The following is a 20,135-nucleotide window of genomic DNA, read 5'->3' as shown; positions in this document are numbered from 1 at the left end:
TCAACTCAGAACTTTAAATGCTTACAGCCTATTTTGAGGAGCTGTCAGGGGGAAATTTTAAAACTTAGGTAAATGTATAGGCCCTTAGTTCTCTGGATCATATTGGTATAGTTTTTCTTCTCCAGAATTTAGATTGTACCCAGAGTGCATTAAGAGGGTTTAGTAATCTCTTTGATTATGCCTCCCTATAGTTCTAAGAATGCTAGTGGCAAGACATGGGATGTAAATAAAGGGAAGGACCCAGGCCTACAGCAGCCATGAGTGGTCTGGTGGGCAGGTAGATCTCCTAAGTCAGCCAAATCAGAGTTTCACAATGGGTCAGCCAAGTATCAAGACTGGGGTAAGATGTGGGTTAAAGCTGGTGGACAGTTTAGGAGCAGAAAAGTCATGTCTTGAATCCAGGAGGTCTGCAAACATGGAAGAAGCAGGTCAAAAGTAAGAATTTTGCTCCCTTTAACTCTAATGCTCAGAACTACTGCTATTGGTACTGCTAATTCACTTCTGTCATGACTGACTCTGTGCGACCCCATCCCTGGGCAGTGCCTGGTATATAGTAGGTGCTCAATCAGTATTTGTTGCATCAATGAATGAAATAAGAAGACTTTAGAGATCAAGGACTCAGAGAAGGAGGCTGGACAATAAGCTGCCAGAAATCTTGGCAAGAAACCAGGGTGGAAAATACTCATATCTTAGGTCAACCACCCTTCAACCAGTTCTCTTCTCACAGATCCACAGAGCTGTCTTGAGCGAAACTCTAACCTCTCCTTCCCACCATGAACATGGGTGGGGTAGGGGTGGTTGAAGGGAAGGCAAAATCTCTCACCTAGCATAAACTGATGGAGACATTTCCATTCAGCATCTATTAATACAATGGCTTGGGTTTGGGAACCACTCCCAGTTCTCTGACCTAACTCGGGGGACCTTGGTCCTACAGTCATTCAGGAAAGAGTCATTAAGATGTCATACACGTGCTTGTCCAGTTCTCAACTTGAAAGCAGATTCCCAAGCTCCCAGCTCTCGAATATGGCATTATCCAAAGGGTGTGGCTGGACTCCTTGGAAGTGATCCAAAGCCACAAGAATTCCATTTCCATACAGCTCTTCCCCCACACGTGATTATAGGGGACAGTTTATACTATTTTGAGTAAGGTGGGTACACCACTGCATGAATCCTTTCTAATCATCTGTCTAGGCCACTGAAGACAATTTGTAGTATTAACTTGTCCCTGAAAATTGGAGAGCTCGTTTCTCCGTATGTAGAATATACATTTTCTGCCTTTGGCCCTTATTTCTTTCCGTCTCTGAACTCTCCTACTCTGATCTCATTGCTGGCAAAGCTGAAGCTGTCGCTGTGATAAGCTCAGGGAAGTATGCCTGCCCCCACCCCCCCATCTGCCCGCCTGCCTATCTTTGAAAGATGCCTCCAGGCTCCTGCTGTACCACTGGGTCACACAGCCAGCAGCAACCGTTATAGGCAGAATCTTTTTCAAGTCAGTTCCCACCTTGGTGATTTTTTCTTCTTCTTCTTCTTTTAACACCTTCCCCAGCAAATCCCATCCATCCTCTGGCTTATCTGGGTCAGCAAGGGTCTGATTTTATGCATGGCACTGTCAAGCCATAAATCCGCTGAGGCTTTGCCTCTCTATCCAGCAGGTTTGCTTCTGTCAGCATCAGCAAAATGCATAATAGAGAAAATAAGCCAGAAAGGCTAATAACACTCATCTGAATAAAATAATCTCTTTGGCTGCCTCAGTTCGTTTCATTTTAATCAAGGCACCAGGAAGGAATTTAGGTGTAGAAATCTAGCCTCCTCCTTGTCACCAGTTTCCTGTCCAACTATCACTAAATGGTCCCTTTTATTATATATATACCTTTTTTTAAAAAAATCCTCCTCATAGCTAAGTACTCAGTAATCTATATTGGAAGATGTATTTGTTTAACTCATTTGGGTTTTTGTCTAACAGCACATATATGTGTATTTTTAAAGGTGAGAAACCGCCTTCTTAGATGTATCAACATTTGCATCTTATGCAGACTGGCAGGTTTGAAAGGAATGGTGGGAAAGGGGGCCCAGTGGAAGCGCAGACGCTCCCAGGCTTCTGGCAGTCCGGTCTCCCTCAGCACAGTTCCCTGTGTGGAACGCAGGGCTGCTCCTTCACCTTGCCCCTTGGGGGAAGGACAGTAGAAGATTAAATTCTGCTCTCCCGTTGGTATCTCCCTCACGTCTTCCCAGAGACTTACAGCTGCTTGGTTAATTGCCTGTTGCTGCTGTCTGATCCCAGCCATTATTTGCCGAGGGCTGTGCATTTGCAGCAGGCTGTGCTCTTGGCCCCAGCCCAGGGCCGGGTGAGGAGCATGTCGGAAACTGATGAATGCTGAATCCTAGTGTATTTGGAAATAAAAATAATACTGCTTCACATTTGTATAGTACTTTACTGTTGATGTAGTTCTTTTGCACCCACCATCTCATTTTAGCCACACAACAGCCTCGTGAGGTGGGCAAGGCAGAGACCACTGGCCCAAAAGGAAACAAATCTCAATAGAGCACCGCAGAAGCTCAAGCCATCCCGGTAATGCCAGGCTTGCATCATGCAGCCCGTCTGCACACCTGTGAACATAGCAATCGTTAATTAAATGCTACCTTAGGCCAGGAGAGCTTGCAGGTTTGCAGTCATGCTTTGGAGATCTTGGGGGAGCCTGACATTCAACACAGGGCATGTGTCCATTTTACAGATGAGACAAGTGAAACCGGACGGGGGGTATGGAAACAAAGTGACGTGTGCTCTCAGATCAGCGGAGACGGAGTTAGCTGGGCCAGCCGAGTCAGCTCTTCACCTTAGTTTTTTTAGAGAAACACCTTTGAGGATTTGGTGGCTAAGTGTGTTGAATGTCCATCAATAGTTTAAGTCGAAAGAGAAGAACTGGGCTAATGTGTTTGAAGTTAATGATTCAACTGTCCAGGTTTAGCTCTTTCAGTGCATTTATAATGATCATCTCATCTTGGATGCTTAGTTGGCTTGTGACTTTCTGGGCCTCTTTTTTTTTTGACTCCAGAGTCATTCCCTCTCAATTACAATATTACATTTTCTTGATCTTCCTCCTGAAAAAAATTTTTAAGTAAGAAAAACACTTCTGGATATTTTGTCTGCTTTTTAGGGATTAGTGTTTGAGGAGGTCTGCAGCTGTTCAGCACATGCCTCAGGGATTCAGACCCTTTTCTGTAAAGGCCCAAGTGTCACACAACCTGACTCCGGGGGCGGGGTAGGTAAAGAAACTGTACAAACAAGTGATAGATGGAAAAGATATAGAGACAAATTTCAGTCTCCTGACCAAACGAAGCTCCCTTGGCTCCAGCAGCCCCAAATAAAATCAAGCTGCAAAGCTGCTGAGGCAGGAAACCACTCTAGCAGAACCTTAATATGCTCCCTATGAAATCACGTCTCGTTGACTTGCTCGTTTTCCAGCCTGAAGTGTGTTTCGCCTTTGTTCGTGTTGGCTGGGAAAATCATCTCTACAGCAGAGTTGTGTTCCCCTCCTTCCCCATGCCCCACACCTCTCCCACATCACGATCCCAAAATAAATAAATGAATTAATTAAAACACCTCTGCTGGAAGGAGAAATAAGTCCAAAGGCATACAAACTCAAAGAACCAAAAATATTATATGAAAGCTACATTAATAATAAAAGAGTGGGAAATCCTGGGAGAAACAGACAGCGGAGTCTAATATTATTTTGTTTTAGAGCCAGACTCCTTTTTTAAAACAAAAATTTTACACAGAGCTCTCATATATGCAGCAGATTAAAGCGGTGTTTTATTGGTGTAAATCTAACTTTTGAAATACCAATTTATAATCAGTAGGAACTGTGAAGCTGGGTTTATGAACTCCGATTATGAATCAGAGTTACAGGTTTATATCAGTTTCAGCATCAAAGTTATTTTAGGTTCTGGTTTGTGTTGTTCGCCATCAAGAAATCCTGACTCACACAGATGAGTTGTCATAATCTTGAGATAGTTTTAAATTGATTTAGATGCTTGAAAAAAAAGGATGGTTTTTGTTTTAAATTCGAATCACTGACATTACCTAGAAGCTATTCCCATTCTCCTTCATCAATATTAACTGGATAAATGGAAATGTTTAATAAACTTTACAATAGTTGATAATGAAGTGAGACGATGCCGAGCGTGTTTATCCTCATTACCCAGCCGTGGTCTGTCATGAGCCCGCAGAGTCTCCCGCGCCTTCTGTGGCGTGCGGTTGAACTTGGCCACTGTGTGGCAACTCGTGTGCTCACCTCAACAGCTTTACCCAAGGAGACACATAGGTTGGATTAAAAACTAAACCCGTACAGAGCAACATTCATTCTAATCAATAACATATTTTTCAACAGTCTGGACCCATACATTGATTCTTTATTCCAAAACACACATGTAACAAAGCTCGCCTGGGCAGCCCATGAGACATGGGTGGAGTCTGCTGCAGGGAAACTGGATCCCAGGCCCCTTGAATATTTCAGTAGAGGTTGCTCATTTGAATGGGTGTATTACAGTTCTTTGAAATTGAAATGTAATGTTCTGTAATTCCAACATTTCTCAGAATGCTCTATTAAAGGTCCTACTCACTGAAACTGATCATGGCTGTCCCACTGCATGCTATAAGAATGGAAATAAATGCATGTGGTAAAAATATTGATACCTGTAGCACCTTAGAAGTTCTTAATAAGTATAAATTTATGAGTGGTAAGTGACAAGGCATTTTAAAAGATTCCCACTTCTTCCCATCCTTTTTAATGTCTTTGTTTACCCGAGGCCCTGCATCCTTTTCCATGGTACTGGGCTGGTTTCGCCTCTCCTGCCTCCACCTGTGATCTGTGATGGATTCAGTACATGGGTGCACTAGCTGGCTCTTTGTGCCTCTAACCTTCTGTGATATTGTAGGTCTTCCTTTGTCTCCCAGCTGTATTGTGATAGCAGCACTTTTGTAACCAGTAAAGCCCCTACTACTATACTTTGTTCATTTAAAACGCAAATGTTTGTACACTTACAAATTTGGATTGTAGCATTGTTTTTATGTGTGTAGACTGCCATAGAGAACAAAGAGGGACCACCAGCCCACAAGGAACAGATTGAAACCAGTTGTAAAGTTAAGGTCGTGTGAGAGCTGCGCCTTTAAAAAGTGTGCGTATTTGTGTGGTATATTCCATGCTTACTGAGGACATGGATGTCTTGCCACCCAGTAAAAATTAGGTTATTTAGGATTTTGTAACCGAGGCTGATTTAGAATCAGTTTGAAAGTTCTCTTGCAGTGGAAACATCAAATGTTGCTGAATGTCTGTGCTCTGATCTCACTGTTTTGAATTTAGGATTGTTTCCTATTTACCTCTTTTTTGTCCCCAGGCGCTAGGAATTTTGAAAGGAGTGAACTAATTACATGTATCTCTCTCTCTTAGCTAGTATATATTTTTAATTTCCATAGAAATCTTTTAATTTTCCTAGAAAGTGGATGCTCTTGTTACCACAGTCATCAGCACATACATGTTAGGGGTTTTGACCACAGAAGCGTGGTGCCTGGGGCAGGGGGTGAGGGTAGAGAGCAGATATAAAAGTAGTTTCATACTGTTCATGGGGTTCTCAAGGCAAGAATACTGAAGGGGTTTGCCATTCCCTTCTCCAGTGCAAGCTCCGGGAGTTGGTGATGGACAGGGAAGCCTGGCGTGCTGTAGTCCCTGGGGTTGCAAAGAGTCGGACACGACTGAGCAACTGGACTGACTGAACTGATAAAGCAGTTTCAGCTTGGACTCTTAATATTCATTGGTTTGGAGCAGCCTCTTGGTACTATTTAGACAGGTATTTTGATTTAATGGTCTTTTCAGAAGCCAGAGTAGGTGTGGTGTGATTGTTTGTTAATGGTTACCTCTTCTGAATTGAAAGAGCTCTTCTAAGTTGAATTCTGTCCTACAAGTCACAGGTTCCTGGCGCAAGAAGAAAGGCAGTGCAGACTCGATAACCGAGCCATTCACAGCTTGCTTTCTTTGCTTTAAGAGTCTGACTGTAGGGAGGCAGGAGCGAAAATGGGGACAAACAAGGTGTGATATTTTGCAGTGATTAAGAGCATTCTCTTTGCAATTACAGGGCTTCTTGAATTCCAGCATTGCCACTTTTTAGCTGTATGAACTTGAATAAGATATTGTAACCTTTCTTAGTCCAGCTTTTCCTCATCTGCTGAATGTGGTTAATAACTCCCACTTTGTCAGGTTTTGTAGGGTTCAAATTAAACAACATGAGTACAGGGCCCAGCCATGTGCCAAGTACACAGTAAGCTCTTGATAAATAACCCTTTCCTTCTGTTTCTTTCCTTAAAGAAATCCACATTACAGATGCAAAACTTTCTGTTGCTTAAATTAGTGCTGGGAGCTGATTATCGAATCAATAACTGTTTTCGATCACATCCTTTTCAGTAGAATGAGCATCTAGGTTTAGTGTTTTACTGCTCCACTCAGGCTGTTAACGTCTTCACAATACATGGTTCAGATACCGGTTTATGCTCTTGGTTGTATGGGGCATGAGAAAATGGCTCAGTCAGTGAAATCAAACCTCCCTGGATGCGTTCTGTGGGACTGAAGAATTTTCAGTGACTTTTTCATGGCAAATGCGTCCACAGTTGTCTTCATTGAATCCTGTGAGAGAGAAATGTGAGGGATTTAGCCTGTAGCTTAAATTTTGTCTAGAGACTAACTTTTCCCTGTAATCCTAGACACAAACCAAATATTGTAGTGGTTGAGGTCATGGAATTTGGAGTCAGACCTCCTAGAATCATTCTAGTCAGCACAGAACTGTGGTCTGGTCCCTGACTCCCTTTTACTGTCTCTGTGACTCCTTACTAGCTGTGGGCAAGTGACAACTCTCTGTGTCGTTTGTTTTTTTTTTTTAATTACTGAAATGAGGATAATAGTAATTTTTTTCTGACAGCAAGATGATGGAGCTTAGATGGGATAATGTATGTAAAGCTTTTACCAAGTTTCTAGAACACACAGGTGTGGATGCTAAGTCACTTCAGTTATGCCAGACTCTGCGACCGCATGGACTGTAGCCCACCAGGCTCCCCTGTCCTTGGGATTCTCTAGGCAAGAGTACTGGAGAGGGTTGCCACTTCCTCTTTCAGGGGATCTTCCTGACCCAGGGATCAAACCCGTGTCTCTGTGTCTCTTGCATTGGCAGGCAGGTTCTTTACCAGTAGGGCCACCTTCTAGAACATAATAGATGCTCCATAGATAATCCTACTTCTCTTCTTTCCCTCTTCCTATCACCACCTTCTCCTTCTTATTTTCTCCCTTTTTCCTCCACTGAGTTTTCAGAAGAAGAGAAAACTAGAGGTGCAGCTTCAGGAAAGACATCTTTATTTCCGGCTTGGCTCTGATTGCTATGATTTTGTGACATGGACTGTAGTCAGAGATGTTGACCCTGCCTGTTTACCAATGCCTACTTTTTTCTTGCCGTTTCTCTGCAGGAAGGATCAGAATGTTCTCTCTCCAGTCAACTGCTGGAATCTCCTCTTAAACCAGGTGAAGCGGGAGAGCAGGGACCACACCACGCTGAGTGACATCTACCTGAATAATATCATTCCTCGATTTGTCCAAGTCAGCGAGGACTCAGGAAGACTCTTTAAAAAGGTAAATAGGCTATTTCTAACCACAGACATCATCTTGTAAATAAGAGAAAGAACATCTTATTGGCCCACTTAAAAGGCTTTCCATGGGTCTTGCCCTATCATGTACTTATGGAGAGAAAACATTGAGTTGGCTCTTTTTCTTCCTTTCTCAGATGAATTTGTAGTAGCCCTGGGAAAAGAACCATTTGCAAGGTACAACCCCAGGTCTGGCAGCATAATTCATAATTTGTGAATATTAGTAATGACCGTATTTGGTTAACTTCCTAAGTGATTTGTGAAGCTATTGAGATTCAGAGATGTTCTGTGTTGTTTTATGATTTCCTCTTCTAGTTCATTTAGCACATCCATGTCTGTTTATGTTTTTAGTTTAGTTCTACTTTCAAGTTCTCATCTTATCCAAGGTGAACTCATGAATTTGGTTATTATTCTCATCATGACATATCTTTGTCTTTGGTCCCTGAATGCATTTTTGGGGGTTGTTTTTTTTTCGTTTGTTTTGATGCTCCCAGGTGGAAGTTGAACCCACCCCTCAATGTTTTCTGAAGCTCAGTTGTTTGTGATAATCTTAGGAAATTTGTGCCAAATTCACCTGTCAGTAGTGGAACAAAGCTTTTGGAAACCCAGGAAGCTCTTTTCTAAGCTCTCTCAACCTGAGCTCTTAATGGCGTCATTTATTCATAACTTTTGGTTACAAATGGTGGCAAATACCCCAGCTATTGTCCTTGATGTACCATGTCTAACTTTCAAGCTCTGACATTTCCAAAAGATTTTTTTTTTTTTTTTCCATTTATTTTTATTAGTTGGAGGCTAATTACTTTGCAATATTGTAGTGGTTTTTGCCATACATTGACATGAATCGGCCATGGATTTACATGTATTCCGCATCCTGATTCCCCCTCCCACCTCCCTCTCCACCCGATCCCTCTGGGTCTTCCCAGTGCACCAGCCCCGAGCACTTGTCTCATGCATCCAAAAGATTTTTTAGAAGGTGAATAACCTTCCCACAAGTGATATGTAGAAAGAGGATATATTTATACAGAGGAGTATCATTGGTTTCATACATAGGGAATTCACTGGTTTCCCGTTGACAAAATCAGTGTTAAAATTTGAGGCTGGGGGAGAATGGACTTTGGTAAATAAGACTATGGTCCATAGTAGCCTTAGCTCTTGGTCAGTTTTCTGATTCTTAACATAAGGAAGTATACAGATCTCAGTAGGTCTGGAATTAGAACCCAATTTCTTCTTTTTTTTTTTACCAGCATAAAAAAAGAACTGCTTTAGAATTGTCCATCTACATAATTGCATCTGTGAAGGGGCTTTCCCTGTGTCATACAGATAGGATATTAACGCTGCAATCATCTGAGAATGAAAGAAGGAAGAGAAAGATAACTCCTTGCAGAGCTCATTGGCTGTTTTTAGTGGCCCGGCTGTGCTGTGGTTGGGGCCATACTTCGTTTAGGGGCAAGGGTACTTTTCACCATCTCCTCATGCTTCCTAGCATCTGCTCCAGCTTGCTTGTCATTAACTTGAATTATTCTATAACATTTGGTGACATTGTATGTGACTAAAATTAATGACTATAGTTAATAATACTGTATTCAATACTGGAACACTGCTAAGAGAGTAGATTTCACAGGCTCTTTTCATACACACAAAAAAGGTAACTGTGTGATGAGATGACATATTATCCTGATTGTAGTAATCATTTCACTCTTACGTGTATACTAAATAATTTTATACTCCTGAAATATGTAGAATTTTTATTAAAAAATATTTTTAAACCTTAGATGGAACCAGTGATCAGATACCACTTCTCTACCATCTTGACAGACAGACACTTAGACCATCTCGAGAAGAAAAGGGGTTAATGGATAGTATCCTCCTCTATTTCTTCTGTTCATCTGAGAAGAAATTTTTATTAGAGATGTTTAGCTATCTGGACTTCACCCCATCTCTCAGCTCGCTTTTCTCCAGTTTCAGAAGGTTAGAGAAGAACCAAGCTGAGAGAATCTTATAACCCCTCCAGATTTTAGAGATGTTTATGTCAAAGGCAGTCAGGGCTCCGCAGATGCCATTCACGTTTCACCAAAGGCCTAAGCACATGGCATGTATATAAAACATGGTATGTATCCACTCATGAATGATATTCCAACGTTTGTCTAAGCATTGGCCTCCTTAAGCAATGCATTTCTATGCTGAGGATGTAAGGAAGAATTTCTAATTAATCACTGGATTGTTTATATATTACATTTCATTGAAGAAAAGTGAGTATATCATCAGCTTAAAGCTAAATGCATTTGTATAAACTGAAAACACCCGGTAACCAGCTTCCAGATCAAGAAACAGAGTATTTCAGTCCCAGAAGTCCCCTCCTGCTCCTTTCTTGTCACTAAGGGATTGGGAGGGGTGTCCCCAGTCCCTCAGAATAGCGTCACTCCTGACTTTTCACAGCAGAGATTAGTTTTGCTCAGTTTCATACTTTATATAAATAGAATCGTGCAGTGTGTACTCTTTTGTGTCTGGTTTTTCTCATTCAACATTGTATTTGTGAGATTTGTACATATTGTTGTAGGTAGTTGTAGATCATAGGACTTTCTCTTGATCCTTGTAACTTTCTATCAGTTAAATTATAGTGGATTAGAGATATCCTTAGGATTGTCAAATAACCAATGTTTACCATCCCACAGGGTGAATAACCTCTTTTCTCTCTCCCCTGGGGTCCAGTATAGGCAGAGAACTCTAAGGTAGAAGCTAGCTTGGCTGATCCTAAGAATAGATTAATTCTGTTTGGATGAGAACTCCTCTGCTTTCTAGTAATGGGCAAAGAAGCAGTTTCTCTCCATACCTGACATTTTCAGTCTCCTTTGTTTAGAGTGTGTTGCACATGAAGAATTAGGATCCCACAGGTTGAGCTATAGTAATCGGATAAGAGAACCAAGGAGTGTCCCTGGCCACCCTCGGAGTTACGTGAAGCTTCTTGGGTCTTGCTTTATGCTCTTAAAGCAGAGCCCTTCCCCAAGAGATTCTTTCTGTTGGGCTCAGCTTAGCCAGTAACTCTGAAACTCTGGACAATTACCTTCTTTTTTCTCTGCCTTAGTTCTCCCAAGTTTAAAGAAAACTGAGCTATAGGTTCTTCATTCTGCCTTTGAAATCTAATGCACTGTAATTGTATGATGACAAAGACATCCTACACTGAGGGCTTCCTTCTGGTTGTTGGGTGACCTTTGTTAAATTGTGATAAGGTAAGCTGCAATCCCTGAGATAAGGATGGACAAAAGTGAGTGTGGGTATAGAGAAGGGGCTCACTTAAGCAATTGAAGGCCACATTTCTTGAAGATTGAAGTATTGTTTCAGATTCTTTTATCTACAATGGCCAGCAACCAAGAGATGCCACAGTGATATCCAAATGTAGAATAAATACACCTCTTATTTTACCTGTAAATTTGGTTCCAGTAGCAAAAGGAAAAACCCATATTTCTCTGGAGACACAAAGAAAATGTACCTTTATTTCTGGTTCAGCTGTGGACACCTGAAAATTTACCAGTATTTTATGTGAATTTGAATCTTCTGCTTGTCACTAGTAAAAGTCAGGGCTTTTCTTCCTGTAAAGAAATTTATTTTAATCTATAAGACTTAATAATTCTCTGGCAAAGGTTATAATCATCAAAACCAAGATTTTTGAACCCTTGTGTGCTAGGTACAGTATGCATTATCTTATTGAATCCTTACAACACTTCTCTAAAGTAGTTATTACTGTGACCCTTATTTTATGGAGGGAGAAACTGAGACTTCAAGAGATTAAGCAAGAGAAGAAATGAGGCTGGTATTTAAACATAGCCATCAGGCTCTAGAACTCAAGGTTTTCCACCTACATGTTCTATTTGGCCTCTCTAGGTATTGTATGCAGAGTAGAGAGTAATCTGGATTTTCTTGCTCTTTTTCACTGAATCCAGATATTTCACTTAGTTACAGAATTAAACCTTTTCTTTAGCTCACAGCCCTTCAAAGGATCTGGAGGTGTTAAACATCAACATCCGGTTGCTTCTCCTACCTGGTGTCTGGGCAAGCACCTGGTGTTGAAAGTGAAGTACAGCAGCGAGTTTTTCTCCCTAAGGGCAGAATCTCTAGTAAGAGGGAAACAAAGACTCATTAAAGACGAGAGCTGACCAAAAATCTGACTGGAAACTGACTCAGCTAATTCGGGGATGTCAGGGTGGCTGCACAATTGGCCCCTCTTTGCTCTGAACCCCCTTAAGGGATGCTCCCTGCTGGCCCTCTGGTTTGTGGTTATGTCTGCTGGGACATACTTCACATGTTGCCTGAAGTCCTGGTAGAGATTCCTTGAGCTAAATATAACATGTAGAGAAAGTAGCCTCCTGTCCACAACTTAGAAACAGGCGCACTTTGTCTAAGACTCCAGGGGAAATTGAGCCCGTTCGGTGCTCCTGACATCTCCTTTCATGTTATGAAAGCTTAGTCTGTCTAACCCCTGTTGGAACCGGGGTCTGGGCAAATATTATTGCTGCCACCTTCATTTGTTTAATGCGGTGGCTTAAAAAACGGGGGCCAAATCCTACCAACTCTGACTCTCAGCTCCATCTCGTTTCTGTGCGGGGCATGTCCTAAAGGATCCTACCAAGAAAAGAAATTGTTTCTCTCACTCTTAGTTGAAACTGAAATAAACTTGGATGTGCATTTTCCCACCGGGGAGAAGACCACCCTGTTCTCTCCCTCCCCCCCACTTAGCTGGGACCCCCTAAACGTACCTCCCACCTGGTGTTTCCAGTCACACTTTCTAGCCCTTAACAGCTGTTTACTCTTAGGCTTGGAAGGCAGTCAGTTCAGACAGTGCTGAGACTGAATTTTATTCTGCCTATTATGGTATTTCAGGTAACTGTTTTATTACCCTAAGGTTCTATGGCAGAAAGTCAGGTTAAATTGAGAAAGCTAGGTCAGATTCCCAATAGACCAGTAGTTCTCAAACTTCTGCTGTTCGAGAGAGTCATTTGGGAAGTTTTTTAAAAAAAAGTCTTTGCGACCTTGAAGAGACAAAGATTTCTTAGGATATCAAAAGCATGAACTATAAAAGAAAAAGAAAAAAGAAAAATGGACTTCATCAATTCTTGGACTTTTATTCTTGGAAAGATATTGTTAAGAAAATGAAAAGTAAGCCATAGGACCGGGAGACTATGCTTACAATACACAAAACTCAATAATAAGATGATGGAATACCCACATTTTTTTAAACAGGTAAAAGGTTTTAATAGACACATTCACCAAAGAAGATATATATAAATGGCTAGTAAGCTCATGAAAAGATGCTCAATATCATTAATCATCAGGTAAATGCAAATTAAAACCACTATAAGGAGATATGCTACATACACACTAGAAAGGTTGACATTAAGAACACTGACAATACCATTAGAATAGATGGAATTCTCATATGTTGCTGGTAAAAAATGTAAAAAGGTACAAACTGTTTTAGAAAATAGTTTGGCAGTTTCTTATGAAGTTAAATATGTACTTAACCATATGACCCATCGATTCCATATCTATGTGTTTATCCAAGAGAAATAAAAGTATATATCTACACAAAAACTTGTACCTGAATATTCGTAATAGCTTTTGTTGTAGACTGAATAATGGTCCCACCCCGAAGATGTCTCTGTTCTAATTCCTAGAACCTGTGGATGTTGTTGGACTTTATCCATAAGTCTTTAAACATATGATGAATTTGAAGATCTTAGGATGTGGATTTAATTCTTGTTTACGTAAGGACACTTTTATAAGGACTAGTGATTGCATTTAGGACCCACAATTCTTATTTACATAAGTGGGTCCTAAATACAATCACTAGTGTCCTTATAAAAGGGAAGTGGAGGGAGATTACAGGCAAAAGAGAGGAAGACCATGTGACAGAGGTGGAGGGAAGGAAGTAAAGTCACAGAGAAGATGCTAGGCCACTGGCTTTGAAGATGGAGCCAAGGAGCGCGGCTCTACATGCTAGGAAAGGAAATTGAGAGCCTCATTGCTGATACCGTTTGACCCAGTAAAATTGGTTTTGAACATCTGATCTCCAAAACTATACAAGAGTAAATGTATGTTGTTTCAAGCCACCAGATTGCAGTAATTTGTTATGGCCACTGTAGGAAACTAATATTTTATTTATTAGAGCCATAACTGGTCACAACTCAAATATCCATCAACAGATGAATAAGCATATTGTAGAAAATCATATTGTGGTATGTCCATATATGAATACTACTTGGCAATAGAAAGAAATGAAATGCTATTGGATACAATAATGCCGATGAACTCACAAAACATTCTATTGATAAAAAGAAGCCAGACATTATGAACACATTCTGTATGATTCCATTTATATGAAATCTTATAAAATATAACTCTAATATACAGTGATAGAAAGTAAATCAGTGATGGCCTTGGGGCCAGAGTGGGGATGGGGTCAACTGCAAAGGAATACAAGGGAACTGGGGGTTGTGTAAGTGTCCTACACTCTTTATTATCGCCATGTGCACTTGTCAAAATGTATCATCATACATACTCAAAATGTATACGTTTTATTGTATTCAAATTATGCCTCAGTAAAATTGATTTAAAAGATAATAAAAGAATACCATGCCAAGGCCCCACTTCAGAACAGTTGAATCATGGTCTCAGGGATAGAGCCCAGCTGACCCTTGCCTGTAATCAGGGTTGAGAATCACTGCTGTAGATACCCTGGTTTGCATCTTGGGGAAGCCCAAGAGCATGAGATGTATGTGAAGCAGTAAGATGCTGTCCGTGTGTCTGTGAGCCGTACTTGCCTCTGCTGCAGACAGCGTTGAAGCATCCAGGTCAGCTTGTCTAGGCTTCCCATTGTTGTTTACCTTTATTCTTGGAGGATGACAAAGGGGGAATCTGGCTTTAGGGTTCACACTGGAAATAGGAGATGCAAGAAGGGTGCTGAGGAAGAATCATAAGAGGATCAATTAGTCATTTTCTCCAGGACCCGGAGGTGTTAGGCATGTCCTTTTCCCATGAGAGCAGTCAGAAGAGAATTGCCACGACCGGTCAGATTTGCTCTGGCCAAGGAGATGGCTCTGGCAGTAAAAAGGTTAAAAGGCGATTTGAAACTAAAAGCAGTACTTGTTACCTGCCTACCTGTTTATCCCCTTTGAATAGGACTTCCTGTGGAGTCTTTGAGTCTAGCTGTTTGGCATGTATGAGGGGAGAGGATGATGATTCACCGCCATGTTCTGTGGTGGTGCCATAACTGGGAGAAGAAGAAATGACCTACGATGCTGATAGAGTTGAATGTCCCTGATCAGTACCATAGATTGAATGTAAGAAGAAAGCAATAGATTACCAAAGGTTTTGTTCTGCCCTCTTCAGAACAGGTTTGACCTGAAGACGTTTCTGGGGGAAGGAGATGTTTGACTTACCCCTCCCTCTCTTCCCCAGTCCTCCCCACAGCTTCTCCTCCATGGAACTCAGTATCTAAGTTGATTAAATTTCCTCCCTGTTCTAACAAGGTCACTAACAGCAGTGTGTGGTGCTTTACAGACAGCTGTTCCCGTTGCCCAATTTATCTTCTTGGGAGCAAAACTCTGTTCCAATTAATTGAGCTTTGTTCTCTCATATCTGATGAAGAGATCCCCTTTGGAAAGAAGAATAGGATGTGAAGCTGAGCTTATTTGAGTAGGGAATGGAAGGCTGCCAGCTACTTCAAAAGTATCTCTGATGATAGGGGGGCGTCAGGTTTGCTGCCAAAGCCAGCATTGAGGGGAGCTTTGTACCTCGTGCTGTGGCATTTTAGCTTTGGTTTCTGTGACACCAGTCAGAAGCATCTGTATCCTCAACTTGGGGCTTCTCTCTGGGGGTCCCAGGGCTCTTTTGGCCTTAGGAAGATTCAGCTAAGAGGGACTGTGTGCATCAAAGATGCCTGCTTTGACTTGGGTTAGTTTATAGATTTGCCTCTTTGGTGTTTCAGTTCTCAGGTATATAGATGACTTTTTTGAAAGAGCGCAAGGTGCTCTGTGTAATGGTACCCCATCTTCATAAATCAGGGGTGGTTAAGAGTACCAGAAAAGTTATGGAAAAGAGAGATGCAGTGGACAGAAAACAAAAATGTCTCCATGCCACCTCGTATGTATTGGAATACTACCCTAAACTAGGAGAGCATGTGGTCAAGAAGTGTTTTAGTGAAAACTGTATAAACACCATTATGCTAGTGCTAAAGAGAGCTTAAAGTCAAATTGAGGATTAAAATTTGCCCCCAGGGGGCTTAGGGGTTTTCAGTCCATTTAAAGCTCCCAAAACTTTCTACGGGAGGATAAGAATACTAATAAATAACAAGCTTTCTTGAAATGCTTATATACTTTTATTGTTATTGTTTAGTCACTCAGTCGTGTCCAGCTCTTTTACGACCCCATGGACTGTAGCCCACCAGGCTCCTCTGTCCATGGGATTCTCCAGGCAGGAATACTGGAATGGGTTGTTATTTCCTTCTTCAGGGGATCTTCCCAACCCAAGGATCAAACCCTCATCTCCTGCATTGACAGGCAGGTTCTTTCCTGCTAAGCCATCAGGGAAACCCTGTATATACCCTGCTGCTGCTGCTGCTAAGTCGCTTCAGTCATGTCCGACTCTGTGCGACCCCATAGACAGCAGCCCACCAGGCTCTTCTGTAGGAGGCCCTAAATATATTTTCTCTAGTCTTTCCGTCTATTTTGAAAGGTTTTTTTCCCTTAGCATTTTACGTAAGTATAAAGTTGTTAGAGAAAATGCTTGTATTGTAAAGTGTACAGCTCTATGAATTTATACAAATGGAACCAAGTGTGTAATTATTACCCAGATAAAGAAAAGAATGTACTCAGTATCCCATGAGCCCCTGCTTTTGCCCCGTTCCATTCATTATCCTCTGAAAGCCACTAGCTGGACTTCTAACACAATATAAGTATTTGCTGTTTTTGAAAAAAAAATTATATAAATGAAATTTTATTCTTTCAGCTATTTAACTATGGCATTTTTTTATTCCCTTGTTTCTACTGTTTATTATCAGAAGTCAGCTATGATTCTTATTGTTGTTCCCCTGGATATAGTGTTTTGGCGGATTGGGCGGCTGCTTTTAATGTTTCTTCTTTTTTTAATATTTATTTATTTTTGACTGCACTGGGTGTTGCTGTGTGTGGACTTCCTCTAGTTGCAGTGAGCAGAGGCTGCTCTCGTTGCGGTGTGCGGACTTATTCCAGCGGCTTCTCCTGTTGCAGAGCTCCGGGGTGCACAGGCTTCCCTAGGCGTGGAGCAAAAGCTTAGGTGTCCCTTCAGCATGTGGAATCTTCCCGGAGCAGGGACCAAACCCCTGAACCCTGCAGTGGCAGGTGATTCTTAACCACTGGACAGCCAGGGCAATCCTATTTTTTTCTTTATCTTTGGTTTTTAGCAATTTGACTATAGTGAGTCTAAGAGTGGTGTTCATTTTTTTTTTTTTAATTTGACTGGGATAAGTACAGTATCTAAATAGCCTGGATCCATAAATAGTGGTTTTACCTCAATTTGAGAAAAATTATGGGAAATATTTTTTCTGTCCTGCTTTCTCTTCTTGCTTTGACTCCAATTGGCACACTTGTTGGACTGCTTGATACAGGCCCATAGGTCATTGAGACAAGCTTTTTTTCCCCGTGTGCTTCAGTTTAGATAATTTCTAAAGTTTACTGATCCTTTCTTGTTGTATCCACTCTGCTATTCATATCATCCAATACATTTTTTATTTCAACTGTTATATTTTTTAGTTTTATGATTTCCATTTGGTTCTTCATTTTTTTCTTACAGTTTCCATAGAACTCCTAAAAGTACCCCTCTCTTCATCTATTATTTTTAAAATATATTTGGCAATTATTTAAAAAATTCTTGTCAGCTGTTTTCAACATCTACATCATCTGTGGTACTGTTTCTATTTATTATTAACTTTTTTCTCTTGACCATGAATAACATTTATTTTTTCAAATCTGCTAATGTTTTATTTCATAATGGACATTGTAGATGTCATTATTAAGACTCTTAATTGTGACAAATAACAAATAACACACAAAGGGATTCCCATAAGGATAACAGCTGATCTATCAATAGAAACCCTTCAGGCCAGAAGGGAATGGCAGGACATACTTAAGGTAATGAAAGAGAATAACCTACAACCTAGATTACTCTACCCAGCAAGGATCTCATTCAGATATGAAGGAGAACTCAAAAGCTTTACAGACAAGCAAAAGCTGAGAGAATTCAGCACCACCAAACCAGCTCTTCAACAAATACTAAAGGATCTTCTCTAGACAGGAAACACAGAAAGGTGGTATAAACGTGAACTCCAAACAACAAAATAAATGGCAACGGGACCATACCTATCAATAATTACCTTAAATGTAAATGGGTTGAATGCCCCAACCAAAAGACAAAGGCTGGCTGAATGGATACAAAAGCAAGATCCCTATATATGCTGTCTACAAGAGACCCACCTTAAAACAAGGGACACATACAGACTAAAAGTGAAGGGCTGGAAAAAAATATTCCACGGAAACGGAGACCAAAAGAAAGCAGGAGTCTCACTACTCATATCAGATAAAATAGACTTTCAAATAAAGGCTTTGAAAAGAGACAAAGATGGACACTACATAATGATCAAAGGATCAATCCAAGAAGAAGATATAACAATTATAAATATATATGCACCCAACATAGGAGCACCGCAATATGTAAGGCAAATGCTAACGAATATGAAAGAGGAAATTAATAGTAACACAATAGTAGTAAGAGACTTTAATACCCCACTCACAACTATGGATAGATCAACTAAACAGAAAATGAACAAGGAAACACAAACTTTAAAGGACACAATGGATCAGCTAGACCTAATTGACATCTATAGGACGTTTCACTCCAAAACAATTAACTTCACCTTTTTCTCAAGTGCACACGGAACCTTCTCCAGAGTAGATCACATCCTGGGCCATAAATCTAGTCTTGGTAAATTCAAAAAAATTGAAATCATTCCAGTCATCTTTTCTGACCACAGTGCAGTAAGATTAGATCTCAATTACAGGAAAAAAATTATTAAAAATTCAAACATATGGAGGCTAAACAATATGCTTCTGAATAACCAACAAATCATAGAAGAAATCAAAAAAGAAATCAAAATATGCATAGAAATGAATGAAAATGAAAACACAACAACCCAAAACCTATGGGACACTGTAAAAGCAGTGCTAAGGGGAAGATTCATAGCATTACAGGCCTACCTCAAGAAACAAGAAAAAAGTCAAATAAATAACCTAACTCTACACCTAAAGCAACTAGAGAAGGAAGAAATGAAGAACCCCAGGGTTAGTAGAAGGAAAGAAATCTTAAAAATTAGGGCAGAAATAAATGCAAAAGAAACTAAAGAGACCATAGCAAAAATCAACAAAGCTAAAAGCTGGTTTTTTGAAAAAATAAACAAAATTGACAAACCATTAGCAAGACTCATTAAGAAACAAAGGGAGAAGAACCAAATTAACAAAATTAGAAAGGAAATTGAGAGATCACAATAGACAACACTGAAATACAAAAGATCATAAGAGACTACTACCAGCAGCTCTATGCCAATAAAATGGACAACTTGGAAGAAATGGACAAGTTCTTAGAGAAGTATAACTTTCCAAAACTGAACCAGGAAGAAATAGAAGATCTTAACAAACCCATCACAAGCAAGGAAATCAAAACTGTAATCAGAAATCTTCCAGCAAACAAAAGCCCAGGACCAGATGGCTTCACAGCTGAATTCTACCAAAAATTTAGAGAAGAGCTAACACCTATCTTACTCAAACTCTTCCAGAAAATTGCAGAAGAAGGTAAACTTCCAAACTCATTCTATGAGGCCACCATCACCCTAATTCCAAAACCAGACAAAGATGCCACAAAAAAAGAAAACTACAGGCCAATATCACTGATGAACATAGATGCAAAAATCCTTAACAAAATTCTAGCAAACAGAATCCAACAACATATTAAAAAAATCATACAACATGACCAAGTGGGCTTTATCCCAGGAATGCAAGGATTCTTTAATATCCACAAATCAATCAATGTAATACACCACATTAACAAATTGAAAGATAAAAACCATATGATTGTGTCAATAGATGCAGAAAAAGCCTTTGACAAAATTCAACATCCATTTATGATTAAAACTCTCCAGAAAGCAGGAATAGAAGGAACATACCTCAACATAATAAAACCTATATATGACAAACCCACAGCAAGCATCACCCTCAATGGTGAAAAATTGAAAGCATTTCCCCTGAAATCAGGAACAAGACAAGGGTGCCCACTCTCACCACTACTATTCAACATAGTTTTGGAAGTGTTGGCCACAGCAATCAGGGCAGAAAAAGAAGTAAAAGGAATCCAGATAGGAAAAGAAGAAGTGAAA

At 40.4% G+C, this 20,135-nt stretch overlaps 1 protein-coding gene across 6 annotated transcripts in view; it reads left to right on the top strand.

Moving 5' to 3' along the window:
* Nucleotides 1-20,135, top strand: part of SRGAP2 (SLIT-ROBO Rho GTPase activating protein 2) — a 254,198-nt gene that overhangs the window by 121,999 nt on the left and 112,064 nt on the right. For all 6 annotated transcript variants that reach the window (XM_070474577.1, XM_070474574.1, XM_070474579.1 and 3 more), the window contains exon 4: nt 7,505-7,667. In XM_070474577.1, coding sequence (XP_070330678.1) covers nt 7,505-7,667 — 163 coding nt within the window. The remainder of the gene's footprint in view (nt 1-7,504; nt 7,668-20,135) is intronic.

This window comes from Odocoileus virginianus, chromosome 11 (genome assembly GCF_023699985.2).
Source record: "Odocoileus virginianus isolate 20LAN1187 ecotype Illinois chromosome 11, Ovbor_1.2, whole genome shotgun sequence".
NCBI classification, from domain to species: Eukaryota; Metazoa; Chordata; class Mammalia; order Artiodactyla; family Cervidae; genus Odocoileus; species Odocoileus virginianus.
This window is presented reverse-complemented; position numbering and strand designations above follow the sequence as displayed.